This window comes from Mustela erminea, chromosome 6, assembly GCF_009829155.1.
Source record: "Mustela erminea isolate mMusErm1 chromosome 6, mMusErm1.Pri, whole genome shotgun sequence".
Lineage (NCBI taxonomy): Eukaryota > Metazoa > Chordata > Mammalia > Carnivora > Mustelidae > Mustela > Mustela erminea.
The window spans coordinates 25259056-25273185 of NC_045619.1; the positions used below are offsets into that span (position 1 = coordinate 25259056).

Consider the following 14130-nt stretch of genomic DNA (forward strand, 5'->3'; position numbering starts at 1 on the left):
TTCTCAATTATTTCAAAACAAATCGCAGATATCAGAGGTCATTTTACTCCTACATACTTTCCTATGCCTTTCTAAAACAAGTAGACATTTCCTTACAAAAGTCACATTCCCATTATTATGATAGGTTTTATTTTCTTATGAGAGATTATTAAATTCTGTCTACATGCACACAGAAACACACACACTACCTAAAATGTGCCTCTCATTCTTGAGTATTCAAAACTAAATGTACTGTTGCCAACAATGATTTGTAGTCACCAGCGTTTTTTGGGAGGATGTGTGGTTGTAATAAAGCAGAACCAGAATACTTTATCTGAGCAGGCTTTCTCCCTATTTGGCCCATTTCTGTCTAGATTTGAATCCCCTAGTTCCTGATGGCTTGAGGGTAGCAGGATGGGAGGAGTAAGTTGGGGAACCCTGTCACAACAATTGCAGGCTCTTTCCCTTGTTAACCACTCCCTAAACATCTGTTTGTGATGCCAGATAGAGGTCTTCTTTACTCCAGTGCCCTTCCTAGAAAATTTTAGTAACATTTAATAATACTAATCTAATAATACTAAAAATAATTAGTATTCCATGTTTAAATTTGGATTTGAAACTTGATTCCTTGGAATATTTTTAAATTCTACTATTATATCCCAGGAAACATCTTGGTTATGTAAATAGCCATAGTAATTCATTGTATGACTAGCTCCTTTTTTTTTTTTTTTTAAGATTTGGTTTATTTGACTATGACTAACTCTTAAACTAAGCAAAAAAACTTCCAAATTTAAGAGACTTCACAAGTATAAAGCAGTACTTTGGGGGAAGAAAAAAAGCATTGTATTTGCTAAAATGCTATGTGTTCTTTAATGCCTGCTCTGATTATTTGTGCCTGCAAACCTCAGAGCTCCTGCCGGTGACTAGCATTGTTGGGGAGGGTGGTGGAATCTGTTGCCATGGCAGGAGGAAAAGAAGGAAGAAAAAGGCAAACAATAAAAGCTGACATCTGGTTGATGGAACCTTCTTTTGCCCTCAACAGTTCTGCCACAGAAAGGGATGAATGGCTAGAAGCAATTTCCAGGTCAATAGAAGAGTATGCCAAAAAAAGAATCACATTCTGCCCTAGTAGGAGTCTTGATGAGGTATTGTCTTTTCCTTCTTGGTTTTTGTTCTTTTGTTTTGTTTGTTTGTTTCTTCAGTGCATTTCAAGCAGTTTTTTACCCTAAAGAAACTTTTCCCAGGGGTTTAGAAAGGCAACATGTGTTTCACAGAAAGATGTATGTGTGGGTGTAATTTCAGAGCTAACTATCTTGTTAATGTCTAATGGCAAGTCTGTGATAACAAATAGCGCATTCATATTTTTTCTGGTTGTAAAACTTCATTGTAAAAAATGGGGGAAATACAATATAATTTAAGGAAGAAAGTAACCAGCTGTCATTGGCACGACTACAGGCATCTTTTTTAAGTTAATTTTGCAGCAAAGGATTATTAGGATATAGCTAATCTTAATATCCTGAGAACATGACAACTATAATAGCCCACCACATCCTTAATGACACCATCAGCACTGAGCTGCCATTGTGCACCCCCTCCCCAAATAGCTTGATTCTATAGTACTCTATGTGCATGGAGGTAATGAAAAGTCATTCTTCCACAGGCTGACTCAGAAAATAAAGAGGAAGTTAGCCCTCTTGGATCAAAAGCTCCCATCTGGATCCCTGATACCAGAGCCACAATGTGTATGATCTGCACAAGTGAATTTACTCTGACCTGGAGACGACACCACTGCCGGGCCTGTGGGAAGGTGGGAGAAACTGACATCCATCTCCCTTGTGATTTCTTTTTCAAGATTTTATTTATTTATTTGACAGACAGGGATCACAAGTAGGCAGAGAGGCAGGCAGAGAGAGAGGAAGGGAAGCATGTTCCCCGCTGAGCAGAGAGCCTGATGCAGGGCTCGATCCCAGGATGCTGGGATCATGACCTGAGCCAAAGGCAGAGGCTTTAACCCACTGAGCCACCCAGGCACTCCTCCCTTGTGATTTTTAATAGCTTCAGGCTGTACATAGTGAAGAAGCTTATTTCCTCCTATAAGTCATGTCAGGGAGAAGAAAAGATACTGAATTGTGGATGATATTTTCTCTAAATACTTAGGCATAGTGCAGTCTCTTTAGGGAACTTACCCTTACCAAGATTACTGTAGAATGTCAATAATAGATTATTTTCATTAAAAAACAACATTGACTAATAATTATTTAAACTACCTTTATCTAGATACTAAGTATTTAATAGAGGTACTTTGAGTGTTAAAATGATCACCAGTGACGTGTCTAGGTCTTCATGACCTCGTTAGTCAAATGAGCATCGTAACAATGATGTCAAAGAATTGCTGTGAAGAGTAAACGGAGTCTATTTAGAAGCATTTAGTAGAGGGCCAGATGCTTGGTAGAGGCACAGCAGACGTGGTCGTGGTTACTTAGCGATGGTGATGGGCAATGTCCCTGATGATAAGTACAGCTAACAGAGGGCTTCATGCACATCCTTCACGGTTTAAACACTTTGCACATGTTAATGCTCTTAGTATTTTATTTTATGGAGTTAGCACTCGGTCCTAGTGTGTGTCCTCTTCATCTTCCGTTGTAGTGTTGTACGTGAGTTCACCGCAGGCCTGAACTCCACAGAGGTATTAGTGAGAGTGACTGAGAAAAGGTTTTGAAAGCCCTCTAGGTAGACAGCTTTATCTACTGTGGCCTACTCGTTGGTTTGATGTGGAGGTTATTCCAAATAAAATAATTCCAATGTGTTTTCAGATTGTATGCCAAGCCTGTTCATCAAATAAATACGGTTTAGATTACCTGAAAAATCAACCAGCAAGAGTATGTGAACATTGTTTCCAAGAACTGCAGAAACTAGGTAATATATAAGTAAAGATCTAACAAATTCCTTTATTCCCAGATGCTTCCAAACGACCTTCTGAAAGAATCATCTCAGGTGCATTAGCGATGTGATTGGTGATAGTCATCTCAAAATGTTAAGAATTTTGCTTTCGTAATTTAATTAAGCTTTCTTAATGCATAGGATACTAATTGTAGAAATATAATTACAGAATGAAATGCTTTAAAACAGTTACAAGGGAACTTTAACTTTCAAGTAATTTTGAAGTTTATAGTTTCCCAACTGTGTGCTTGTTACAAATCATGTTTATCTATCTCTGTGGACATAGACTGACTGGGTGGCCCTTTGTTAACTTATTTCTAATTACTTGGACTGATTTGGTGGTATATCTAAATGTCCAGCTTTTCACCAAGTACAAAATGATGTCATATCTGCCTGCTCATTATTTGTAGGTATCCATCCCCACAGTTAAGATGAATGCAGCTAGCAAGACCGCTCAGGTCTATATTTTGGGAAGAGAGTTTTCGTTCAGTTCCTGAACCTATATATAGGATCTGAATTTCAAAAAGGTTGTCCTTCATTTCCACGAAGAATAGCTTTCCATCACCAAATGAGAATGTCTCAGTGAATAAAACTAGACGGCATGCTATTTCAGAATCCATATATTTATGGAGTAATAATAACGGTTACATACATGGTCCCAGAAGACACATTTATCTAATCCTTCATTGGCCTTTTTGTTCCCCGCTTTGTTCTGTGGGTGTACAGTATAGGCTGTGAACCTTCAACACTCATTTTTAAAATCCTCTTCCTTAATCACCCACACCCATTTTTAGTCAATAAATCTTGACTGATTTATCCTCAAAGACCTTCTTCTTAATTTTTTCATCTCAGCCCTATTTTTTAATCTGGACTATACTCATAGTTTCCCAACAGGTTTTCTGCTACAAATCCTTCCTCCTTTCTACTGCCAGATTTTTTTTTTTCTTCTAAATTCAGTCAGATACTGTCATTTCCCAGCCTTAAAGACCTTGGTTTCCCATGGCTTAAACAACAGTTCACATTCCTTAGAACCAGTCTTTTTTCCTTCAGCCTTATTATTCTCCAAATAGATTATCTAATTTCATACCTCTGCTTTTGCTTATGCTGACCTCTCTTCATGGAGTATCCATCCTCTTCTTTTTGACTTGGCAAATTCCTGTTATACCTTAATGGCCAACTCAGATATCTTACTATCTCCCCAGCTTTCCCTGAATCTCTGCACTCAAAATTAGTGGTTTCCTATCTTGTCTTATGGCCCCTTTTCTAATACTTTGTTTATTATATCATTTTTATTCCATCATATATCTAGGTACTAAATGATGCTGTTAGTGTTTTTTTTTTAAAGTCAGGAGGGAAATTTATATAATATATTTAAAATTGATAGTGCATTAACATGTTTCATTATTCTGAAGGCACAAAAGGGTCATCCTCTCATGGTTTACAACTGAAAAAGCATAAAATCATAGAGAATGGAAAGTCTTTCTCCCATTCAACTTTCGGCCATTCATCTTTTTTCCCGGGGGTCGCAGTGTCATCAGTTTCTCAAGTGTCCTTCCATAGATATTTTATGCAACAGTGTTTATCGATCTGAATTAAATTGAATTGCAAAATGCTTACCACTGGCTACATAAGTGCACCTGATTTGTTTTAGATCACCAGCATTCTCCTAAGATTGGATCTCCTGGAAATCACAAATCTCCTTCAAGTGCCTTATCATCAGTCTTACATAGTATTCCATCAGGGAGGAAACAGAAAAAGATCCCAGCTGCTCTCAAAGAAGTAAGTGTTTCCATTAAACTTGCAACCTGATATAAGCTGAATTATTCATATGCATATAATACACTGTTTTTCTTCCATAAAGGAAGATGTCATTTCCCACTACTATTAAGACATGCATTTTAATAGTAGTGCTAGATGTGGCTGATGTCTCACTCTCTTGCTTGGTCTCCCGTATGACCTGAGTCATTCAGAAAATGGCACTTGAAAGGTTTGGAGAACATTTTAGAGAAATGGTAGCAAGTAAAGATAGTGTAGACATATGGGAATTTTTTTTTTTAAAGATTTTTATTTATTTGTCAAAGAGAGGGAAAGAGAGAGAGCACATGCAGGAGGAGTGGCAGGCAGAGGGTGAAGCAGGCTCCCCACTGAGGAAGGAGCCCAGTGTAGCACTCAATCTTAGGACCCTGGGATCATGACCTGAGTCAAAGGCACTTAACTAACCAACTGAGCCACCCAGGTGTCTCTAAACATTTGAATTTTTTAAATTACTTTGAGAAGACCCTATGCCAGAGGGAAGAAGTCTAGAATATTTTAGGTACTTTATTAGCATTTACTAATCTACACCATTTGCTTTTTTTAAATATTGGTTGGCTATAGACAGCTGCACTGATAGTAAATTATCTTTCATTTCAACTTAAAAGAAAAATGTAAAAAGTTAGGATAGTCTGCACATTTAAAACTGCCAGTGGCATGATCCACAGGCATCACCAGTACCCTAGTCCATCTCCTCGGATTCAAGGGTTCAGTCAGCCAGCATCGGTTAACATACAGCACTGCCTATCTGGGCCACCTCTGTTTTTTTGGTTTGTTTGTTTTAATTTTTTTTTTAAGATTTTATTTATTTATTTGACACAGAGAGAGATCATAAGCACAAGTAGGAGGAGCAGCAGGCAGAGGGAGAAGCAGGCTCCCCGTTGAGCAATGAGCCCGATGTGGGGCTTGATCCCAGGACCCTGGGATCATAACCTGAGCCAAAGTACTGCTTAACCAACTGAGCCAACCAGGCACTCCTGGGCCACCTCCATTTTTTTTAGTTAATTAATTAGTTCTACCAGTTTTGAGGCCAGCAGAGTAGAGTTTTAAATTTTGTTCTCTTACTTGGTTACTCTAGAAGTGTTCTGCAGTGGAAAATGGAAGCAAACAACTCTAAAAAGATCGTGTTCTTTATGTAAAATTGAGTGTATTCCATCATGGCCATTAAAACACTAGTAAATGATCCATATAGCCAGTCTCATGAAATAGTAATAAGAGGACATAAAGTTCTAATTGCCAAGTTTCTTAAACTGGTTGAGCCAATTTAGTACTCTGAACTGTCTCTTCTGTCGCTCAGTTCCTGAATCTAAATTGACTTTCAGAACTTTAAGGTGCTTAACCAATGGAAATAGTTTCAGTTTTCTATAATTGTTCGCCTGTCCATGCTAATGTCACAGTTTATAAATATAATTCTTAAATTTGCTCTTCTTGTTAGTCTAAGCTCCACAGTGCAAGTTACAAAACTATTTCTAGTCTAGACTAGACTGACTCAGCCTGACTCCAGTCACATTTTGTACATCTTTCCACTCAGCCACACAAACCGACCTTCCACTGTCAAATCCCTATTTCCTGACTGCAGCAGCCATTTCTTCCTTTGCTCCACTGGCTCTCAAGGTGTTCTCCAAAGCAGCACATCAGCATCACCTGAGAACTTACTAGAAATGGAAATTCCTAGACCCCACCCAAAGTCTACAGAATCAGGAACTTCAGCAAGCATTCTCTGTGATTTGGATATATACTAAATTTTGAGAACCACTGTTTTCTCCTTTGCAACCAAACTGAGAAAAATAATTTAACCGGTTAAGTACTATAAAAGTAAAAGTTTTCTACTTTCCATTAAACTTGATTTTTGTCTTTTTATTTGTAATTGTAATTTGTAATTGAGGTGAAATTCACTTAACTTATAATTAACTATTTAAAGGATATAATTCAGGGGTGCCTTGCCAGGTCAGTGGGTAGAGCATGTGACTTTTGATCTCAGGGTCCTAAGTTTGAGCCCCACATTTGGTGTAGAGTTTTCTTTTAAAAATATACAGGGGCTCCAGAATAGCTCAGTTGTTAAGCATCTGTCTTCAGCTCAGGTCATGATCCCAGCATCCTGGAATTGAGCCCCATATCAGGCTCCCTGCTTAGCAGAGAGTCTGCTTCTCCTTCTGCAGCTCCTCTGTGCTTGTGTTCCCTCTCTTGCTATCTCTATCATAGATAAATAAAATCATAAAAAAAAAATACACACACACACACACACACACACACACACACACACACGAGGGTACCTGGATGGCTCAGTTGGTTAAGCGTCTACCTCTGGTCATGATCTCAGGGTCCTGGGATCAAGCCCAGCACTGGGGCTTCCTCCTCAATGGGGAGTCCACTTCTCCCTCACAACTTGTGCACTCGCTCTCTCCCTCTCAAATAAATAAATAAATAAAATCTTTTAAAAAATAAAAAATAAATAAAAGGAATCTTATATACATGACCTTTTGTGTCTGGCTATTTTCATTTTATTTTTATTTTAGAGGTTCACCTAAGTTATAGCACGTGTCAGTACTTTGTTTCTTTTTATTTGTGAATAATACTCTGTTATATTCATATACCACAGTTCATTCATCTGTTGATGGACATCTGAGTTGTTCCTGCCTTTGGGTTTTTATGAATCATGGTGCTATAAATGTGTGAACATATTACCATGTGGACATTTGTCTTAATAATATATCTAGGAGTATGATTGCCTGGTCATATAGTAGTTTAGGTTTAACTTTTTAAGAAATTAGGAAGATGGGGCGCCTGGGTGGCTCAGTGGGTTAAAGCCTCTGCCTGCAGCTCAGGTCATGATCCCAGGGTCCTGGGATCGAGCCCCGCATCGGGCTCTCTGCTAAGCGGGAAGCCTGCTTCCTCCTCTCTCTCTGCCTACTTGTGATTTCTGTCTGTCAAATAAATAAATAAAATCTTTAAAAAAAAAAAAAAAGGAAAGAAATTGGGAAGTTGTGTTTTTATTCCAGTAATGTTCAAGACATTTTTAGAATTCCATTCAGAGCCTCAGTAGGCTCAGTAATGGCAAGCTATGTCTCTTGAGTTAGACTTGATTTATATTTAAAAAAAATGAAATCACTGGAAGGGAAGCTTTGTGACTCATGTGATTAAGCTGCTTAAGACCAATTTTATTTTTAAAAGGATAATAGAGGACAGGGGCATCAGGACAGTTAAGCGTCCAACTCTTGATTTCAGCTCAGGTCATGATCTCCAGGTTGTGGGATCAAGCCCCATGTCAGGCTTCTCACCGAAATTCTCTCTCCCTCTCCCTGTGCCCCTCCCCACCGCTTGTGCTCTCAATAAATAAATAAATAAATAAATAAAATATTTTCTGAAAAAAGATAATAGAGGACTATGCATGACTATCCAGTATTGTAACTAATACTCTTTTTCAGTTACTCAAATAAGTTAGGCATATTTCAAAAGAGGAGCATACAGAATATTTTGATCAATGACAGTAACATGTAACATAATTACATAGTAGTATATCAGTGTAACTACATTTTAAGCAAAATCTCATTTGAATGTAAACATTCTAATTTTAAAAAAACCATTTGTCTTCTATAAGTGTGTCACTTCATACAAATATACTTGAACTTAACAGATATTTCTAATTTAACATGAGATATTAAATTTTTCACTAGATAATAATATATCATCCTTCTCATAAAATTTGTAAGAAATTAATACAATTGATATATGATTAAAGGTAGACTTTTTTTCTTTTTAAGATTTTATTTATTTATTAGACAGAGATCACAAGTAGGCAGAGAGACAGGCAGAGAGAGAGGAGGAAGCAGACTCCCTGCTGAGCAGAGAGCCCAACACGGGGCTTGATCCCAGGACTCTGGGATCATGACCTGAGCTGAAGGCAGAGGCTCTAACGCACTGAGCCACCCAGGCGCACCTAAAGGTAGACTTTTAAAATTCATAGAATCCACCTGAATTTGTTTTCTTTTGCCACATAATGAATTACCACAACCTTAGTGGCTTAAACAACAAACATTTATTATCTCAGGAGTCCAGTCATAGCTTAGCTGGGATCTCTGCAGGACCACAGTCAAGGTGTTGGCCAATGTTGAGTTCTCATCACAAGACTAACTAGGGAGGGGTCCACTTCCAAGCTCACTCGGTTGTTAGCAGAATACATTTCCTTTCAGTTATGAAACTGAGGGTGCTGGCCTCCTGCTGGCTTTTGCCTGGAGTTTCCCCTCAGTTCCATGGCACACAAGCCTCCTAAGACAACTACTTCTTCAAAGCCAGCAAGGGAGAAAGTCTCTAGAGCCCATCTACTAGCAATGTGGAGTTTTGTAGAACGTAACATAATCATGGGAGTGACATGCCATCATATCCCCTATATTTGCTTGGTTAGGAGTAAGTCACAGGTCCTCCCCACACACAAGGGGTAGTAGTGTGATTATCAGAGGCAAAGGTCATGGGGGACCACCTTAAAAATCTGTTCACCATTCTTAGCATCTGGCTAAGTCAGTTGTTTGAGCAGCTGACTCTTGATTTCGGCTCTGGTCCTGATCTCAAGGTCCTGGGATAGAACCCTGCATCAGGCTCCCTGCTCAGCAGGGAATCTGAGGATTCTCTCTCTCCCTCTCCCTCTGCCCTACCCCTGCATGCATTCACTCACTCGAGCACACTTTCTCTAAAATAAATAAATTTTAAGAAATAAAAAGTCTGTTCACCATTCTACTAATAACACAGTTCCTAAACTTGGCTTTTTAATTCTGTTGTTCTGTGTTAAAAAGAGAGAAATTTCAACTGCCAGTTTATAATCATTGAGAGCTTACTACCTTTTTGCCCAGAGATTAAGACATTTTCATCTTTTGGGGCGCCTGGGTGGCTCAGTGGGTTAAGCCGCTGCCTTCGGCTCGGGTCGTGATCTCAGGGTCCTGGGATCGAGTCCCGCGTCAGGCTCTCTGCTCGGCGGGGAGCCTGCTTCCTTCTCTCTCTCTGCCTGCCTCTCTGCCTACTTGTGATCTTTCTCTGTCAAATAAATAAATAAAATATTTTTTTAAAAAAAGACATTTTCATCTTTTTATGAAACAAAAATAACTTCTCTCAGACAAAATTTGGGGATCAGAAACTAATCCTTAAAATCACCATGAATAATTGAATTTTCCGTTTATTTCTCTGTTAATACAAATAGTTTTATTTTGGGTACCGGGGTGGCTCAGTTGGTTAAGCGACTGCCTTCAGCTCAGGTCATGATCCTGGAGTCCCGGGATTGAGGTCCGCCATCAGGCTTCCAGCTCTACGGGAGTCTGCTTCTCCTTCTGACTTTCTCCTCTCTCATGTTGTCTCTCACTCTCTCTCTCAAATGGATAAGTAAAATCTTTTAAAAAAAAAAAAAAAGTTGGTTTTTTTAAAAAGATTTTATTTATTTGACAGAGGGAGACACAGTGAGAGAGAGAACATAAGCAGGGGAGTGAGAGGGAGAAGCAGGCTTCCCACTGAGGAGGGAGCCCAATGCAGGGCTCATCCCAAGACCCCGGGATCATGACCGAAGCCAAAGGCAAACGCTTAACAACTAAGCCACCCAGTCACCCCGTTAATATAAGTCCAAAAAATTATTTCAGGAAGCGTTAAAGGTTTAAGTAATTTTCCCTAATATTGCAAAATACGAAGAACAGTAAACAACATATGCAGTCCCAGAAATGCAACTTTCAAAAAGCATTTCTAATCTTTAGAATTATTTTTCTTCCTCTGGCATCTCAGAAAATAAGTGACACCACAAAGAAATACATATATGCAAGCTCAGTTAAACCAGGCAGAATGCTGGAATGGTTTTATGTTTTTTAAGAGAAGTGGTGGAGAAGGGCAGAGAATCTTAAGCAGGCTATACACACCCAGTGCAGAGCCCTTGAAAGTTGGATGCTTAATAGACTGAGCCACCCAGGGGCCCCGATATGCTGGAACTGCTTCTAAACAGAAGGGTATTTTATGCCCGTGGTAATGGCAGTATTCAATTTGCATAATAGCAGATTTCGTTTTGTTTTTGGTTTTGTTTTTTAAGATTTTTTTGTTTTTGTTTTTGTTTTTACTTATTTGAGAGAGAGGGAGAGGGAGAAGCAGGCTCTTTGCTGAGGAGGGAGCCCAATACGGGGCTCCATCCCAGGACCCTGGTATCATGACCTGAGCCAAAGGCAAATGCTTAACTGACTGAGCCACCCAGGTGCCCCATAGTAGCAGACTTTGAAAATAAACCATTTTATTCTCAAACATTATCTTATTATGGTTATTACTCTCAGCACCAGTGATCAAAAGCAATTTGTTACTTTACCTTTTGTGTCTTTGAAAACCATTAAACTATACATGGGGTTTGCTTATGTAGGTATCAGCAAACACAGAAGATTCTTCCATGAGTGGCTACTTGTACAGATCAAAGGGCAATAAAAAACCTTGGAAACACTTGTGGTTTGTCATAAAAAATAAAGTGCTGTATACATATGCTGCAAGTGAGGTAAGATCTGAAATCTAAAGATGAATAATTGTGGGGTCTGGTTTTATAATGCCAATTAGAAATAATTACAGTATCTGTTTAATCTATTTGTTTTGTGTATTTTTTTTGTTTTGCTTTGCTTTTAGAGGGGGAGATGTTGCTGTGATTTTTAATGTCAACAGTGTCCTAGAGCTCTTACTCAAAAATGTTAGGAATTTTCTATAATATTAAAATACAACTTTTTTTGGTGTCATGGGGCTACTAAGAACTTCACTAAAGGCAAAGGTTCTTATCCTTTTTTACCAAGCTCTCGTGGTTGACACTCCCTTGACTATTCCCAGATTATACTGGTCAGGCCTCAAGCTTAGATAAAATACTTTGTTTGGGTTATAAACAACGCCTGGCTATTTGCTCTAACATTACCCTTTCAACTGTCTGATCACCCTGTGTTCCAGTAAAATCCTATAAAAAACCACTGCTCTAGGAGCCAATCTCTTCCTTAGTGGGACAGAATAAATCACTTCCCCAGCTTGATTTCTGCATCCATAAAATGAAAGTAATTATCTACGTCACATGGTTATAGGGAAGTATGTGATACTTAATGGATGTGAACACAATGAAAACTGTTTAGCGCAGTGTCTGACTCATGAGATAGGTCAACTTCATATTGCTGAATAAATGGGGGCACCTGGGTGGCTCAGTGGGTTAAAGCCTCTGCCTTCGGCTCAGGTCATGGTCCCAGGGTCCTGGGATCGGGCCCCACATCGGGCTCTCTGCTCAACAGAGAGCCTGCTTGCTCCTCTCTCTCTGCCTATCTCCTCTGCTTACTTGTAATCTCTGTCTGTCAAATAAATAAAAATCTTTAAAAAAAAATTGCTGAATAAATGAAAATGAAAAATAGTTATCATTGTTTTATATATGTGTATATGAAATTAAGTTATAGCTATACAGTTCAAGAGTTTGCAAATCTGAATTTTGTTATCAATTTAATATCCCATCTCCCTTTGTGTCTTTTTTAATTAGGATGTGGCAGCTTTGGAGAGTCAGCCTTTACTAGGATTCACTGTCGCTCAAGTCAAAGATGAGAATTCGGAGTCCAGAGTGTTCCAGTTACTACACAAAAACATGTTATTTTATGTGTTCAAAGCAGATGATGCTCACTCAGCTCAGAAGTAAGTAATTTAGACATATTTTGCTTTTATACATGAGTTTCAAGTTGTCACATGATTGATTTTAAAATAACCTACTTTCATGTGTGGGGACAATTAAGAATTTAAATCAGAGATCCAGATTAGTTAGATTAGTTAGATTTAAAAGTCTTTAGAACTGTTGTAAGGCTAGGCAAGAAGATCTGGAATATTTTCAGGAGTCAGAGGGGAAAAGAAAATAGGTAGTTCTGTCCAAAATATTTTGTCTATACGTGACCTCTGAGGAAGCAGCATGAAACTGCTCTGCTGAAAAGGAAAGGAAGCTGAGGCATTTGACCTCTCCTTCAATGAGGGTAAGGATCATCTCTTAAAACATTCCAGGACTTTGGCAATCCAGAGACTCAATTGTGCCATGGAACAGCGGGAGTTTAAACAGCTGCTTGCTAACTTACTTCTTTGAGAAAAGGGTCAAACACATTAAGAGGCTCCCATGCTATTCCCAATAACTGAGTAGAAGGAAATGGGTATCATTTTAGATGGTAAAGGCTTTTTTAAACAGTCTCTTTAAAATTCCGACGAGAATATTTATTTTGATGTCATGAGGTTGTTTAACATAGAGAAGCATATCTCTGTGAAATTCAGGTCCTTTGTAAACGAAACAGTGCAATTTACCTTTTCACCAGATGTTTCATGTGATTTTTACTGTGGCCTCACAAGTTACACATTTTTGTTTCCACTGAGCTTAGTGCATATGTGTTCTCAAAGGCTTAAAACGTGCATGCAGATAAAAAAGAATGCCTTAAGTAAACAAGGCTTGTCTTTTCTTAAGGCAATTAGAATTAATGTACCAGAATTATATGTTCCTGAATATTAATCAGGTACAGCGTGACACATACTCTGTAAGATTTTTTTTTTCAGTCTATGTTAGGATATCTAGTGTGTTCTTACTACTCCAAATAATTCTTTTTCAGTTGAACGGAAGACTGTTTAAAATTATGTCACTTAACTATTTTTTCTGTAAAAATTACCTTGGATAAAAGAGTAATTATTCTAATATTCTGTTAGGAATTACATTTCTCATGATTTTTATCTGTATTCATCATCAAGCTGATAAAAATTATTTCTTTTGAATATATATCTTTTGTTCATATCATTAAGTTGACAAGGTAGAAAAATCTTCAATATGATTGAATGTAGTTGAGTGAAGGAAATCTGCTTGCTTATAATTTAGAATTAATACAGGCTAAATTATAAGTTTCTCTTTGAAGTCACTAATATCATGGAGGTGTTTTTACAAATTATAGGATGTTAAAACGTATTAATTTTAATGGAAAGTTTTAGCTTTTTAAAAGATGTATTATAATTTATGCCTTTGCCTTTAAATTTTTGAAAATTCTATCCTTAAATTTGAGCTAAATCTGTTACAGGCTATGTTTACTAATTAAGTTGAGTGGTTTCAAATGTTCATAGTAAGTTCAGAAGCAAGTACAGTGCTAGGGAGGTACAAGAAGTGTCTTCTGAATAATTTCAGCTGTGGGTATTGTCAGATAAAACTTTGAGACTAATTAATTTTGGAAAAACTTCTATGAAACTCTGAAACAATTTTTTTTTAAGGTTTTATTTATTTATTTGACAGAGAGATCACAAGTAGACAGGCAGGCAGAGAGAGGGAAGCAGGCTCCCTGCTGAGCAAAGAGCCCAATGTGGGACTTGATCCTAGGTCCCTGAGATCATGACCTGAGCCAAAGGCCGCGGCTTAACCCACTGAGC

At 38.1% G+C, this 14130-nt stretch overlaps 1 protein-coding gene across 7 annotated transcripts in view; it reads left to right on the forward strand.

The window, feature by feature from the left end:
* The window catches only part of FGD6 (FYVE, RhoGEF and PH domain containing 6), a 117731-nt gene that overhangs the window by 100820 nt on the left and 2781 nt on the right, over positions 1 to 14130 (forward strand). For 6 of the 7 annotated variants that reach the window (XM_032346717.1, XM_032346711.1, XM_032346712.1 and 3 more), the window contains 6 exons: positions 1022 to 1124; positions 1640 to 1786; positions 2793 to 2895; positions 4571 to 4698; positions 11105 to 11233; positions 12236 to 12384. In XM_032346717.1, the coding sequence (XP_032202608.1) occupies positions 1022 to 1124; positions 1640 to 1786; positions 2793 to 2895; positions 4571 to 4698; positions 11105 to 11233; positions 12236 to 12384 (759 nt within the window). The remainder of the gene's footprint in view (positions 1 to 1021; positions 1125 to 1639; positions 1787 to 2792; positions 2896 to 4570; positions 4699 to 11104; positions 11234 to 12235; positions 12385 to 14130) is intronic. The other variant, XM_032346715.1, reaches the window with a different exon arrangement.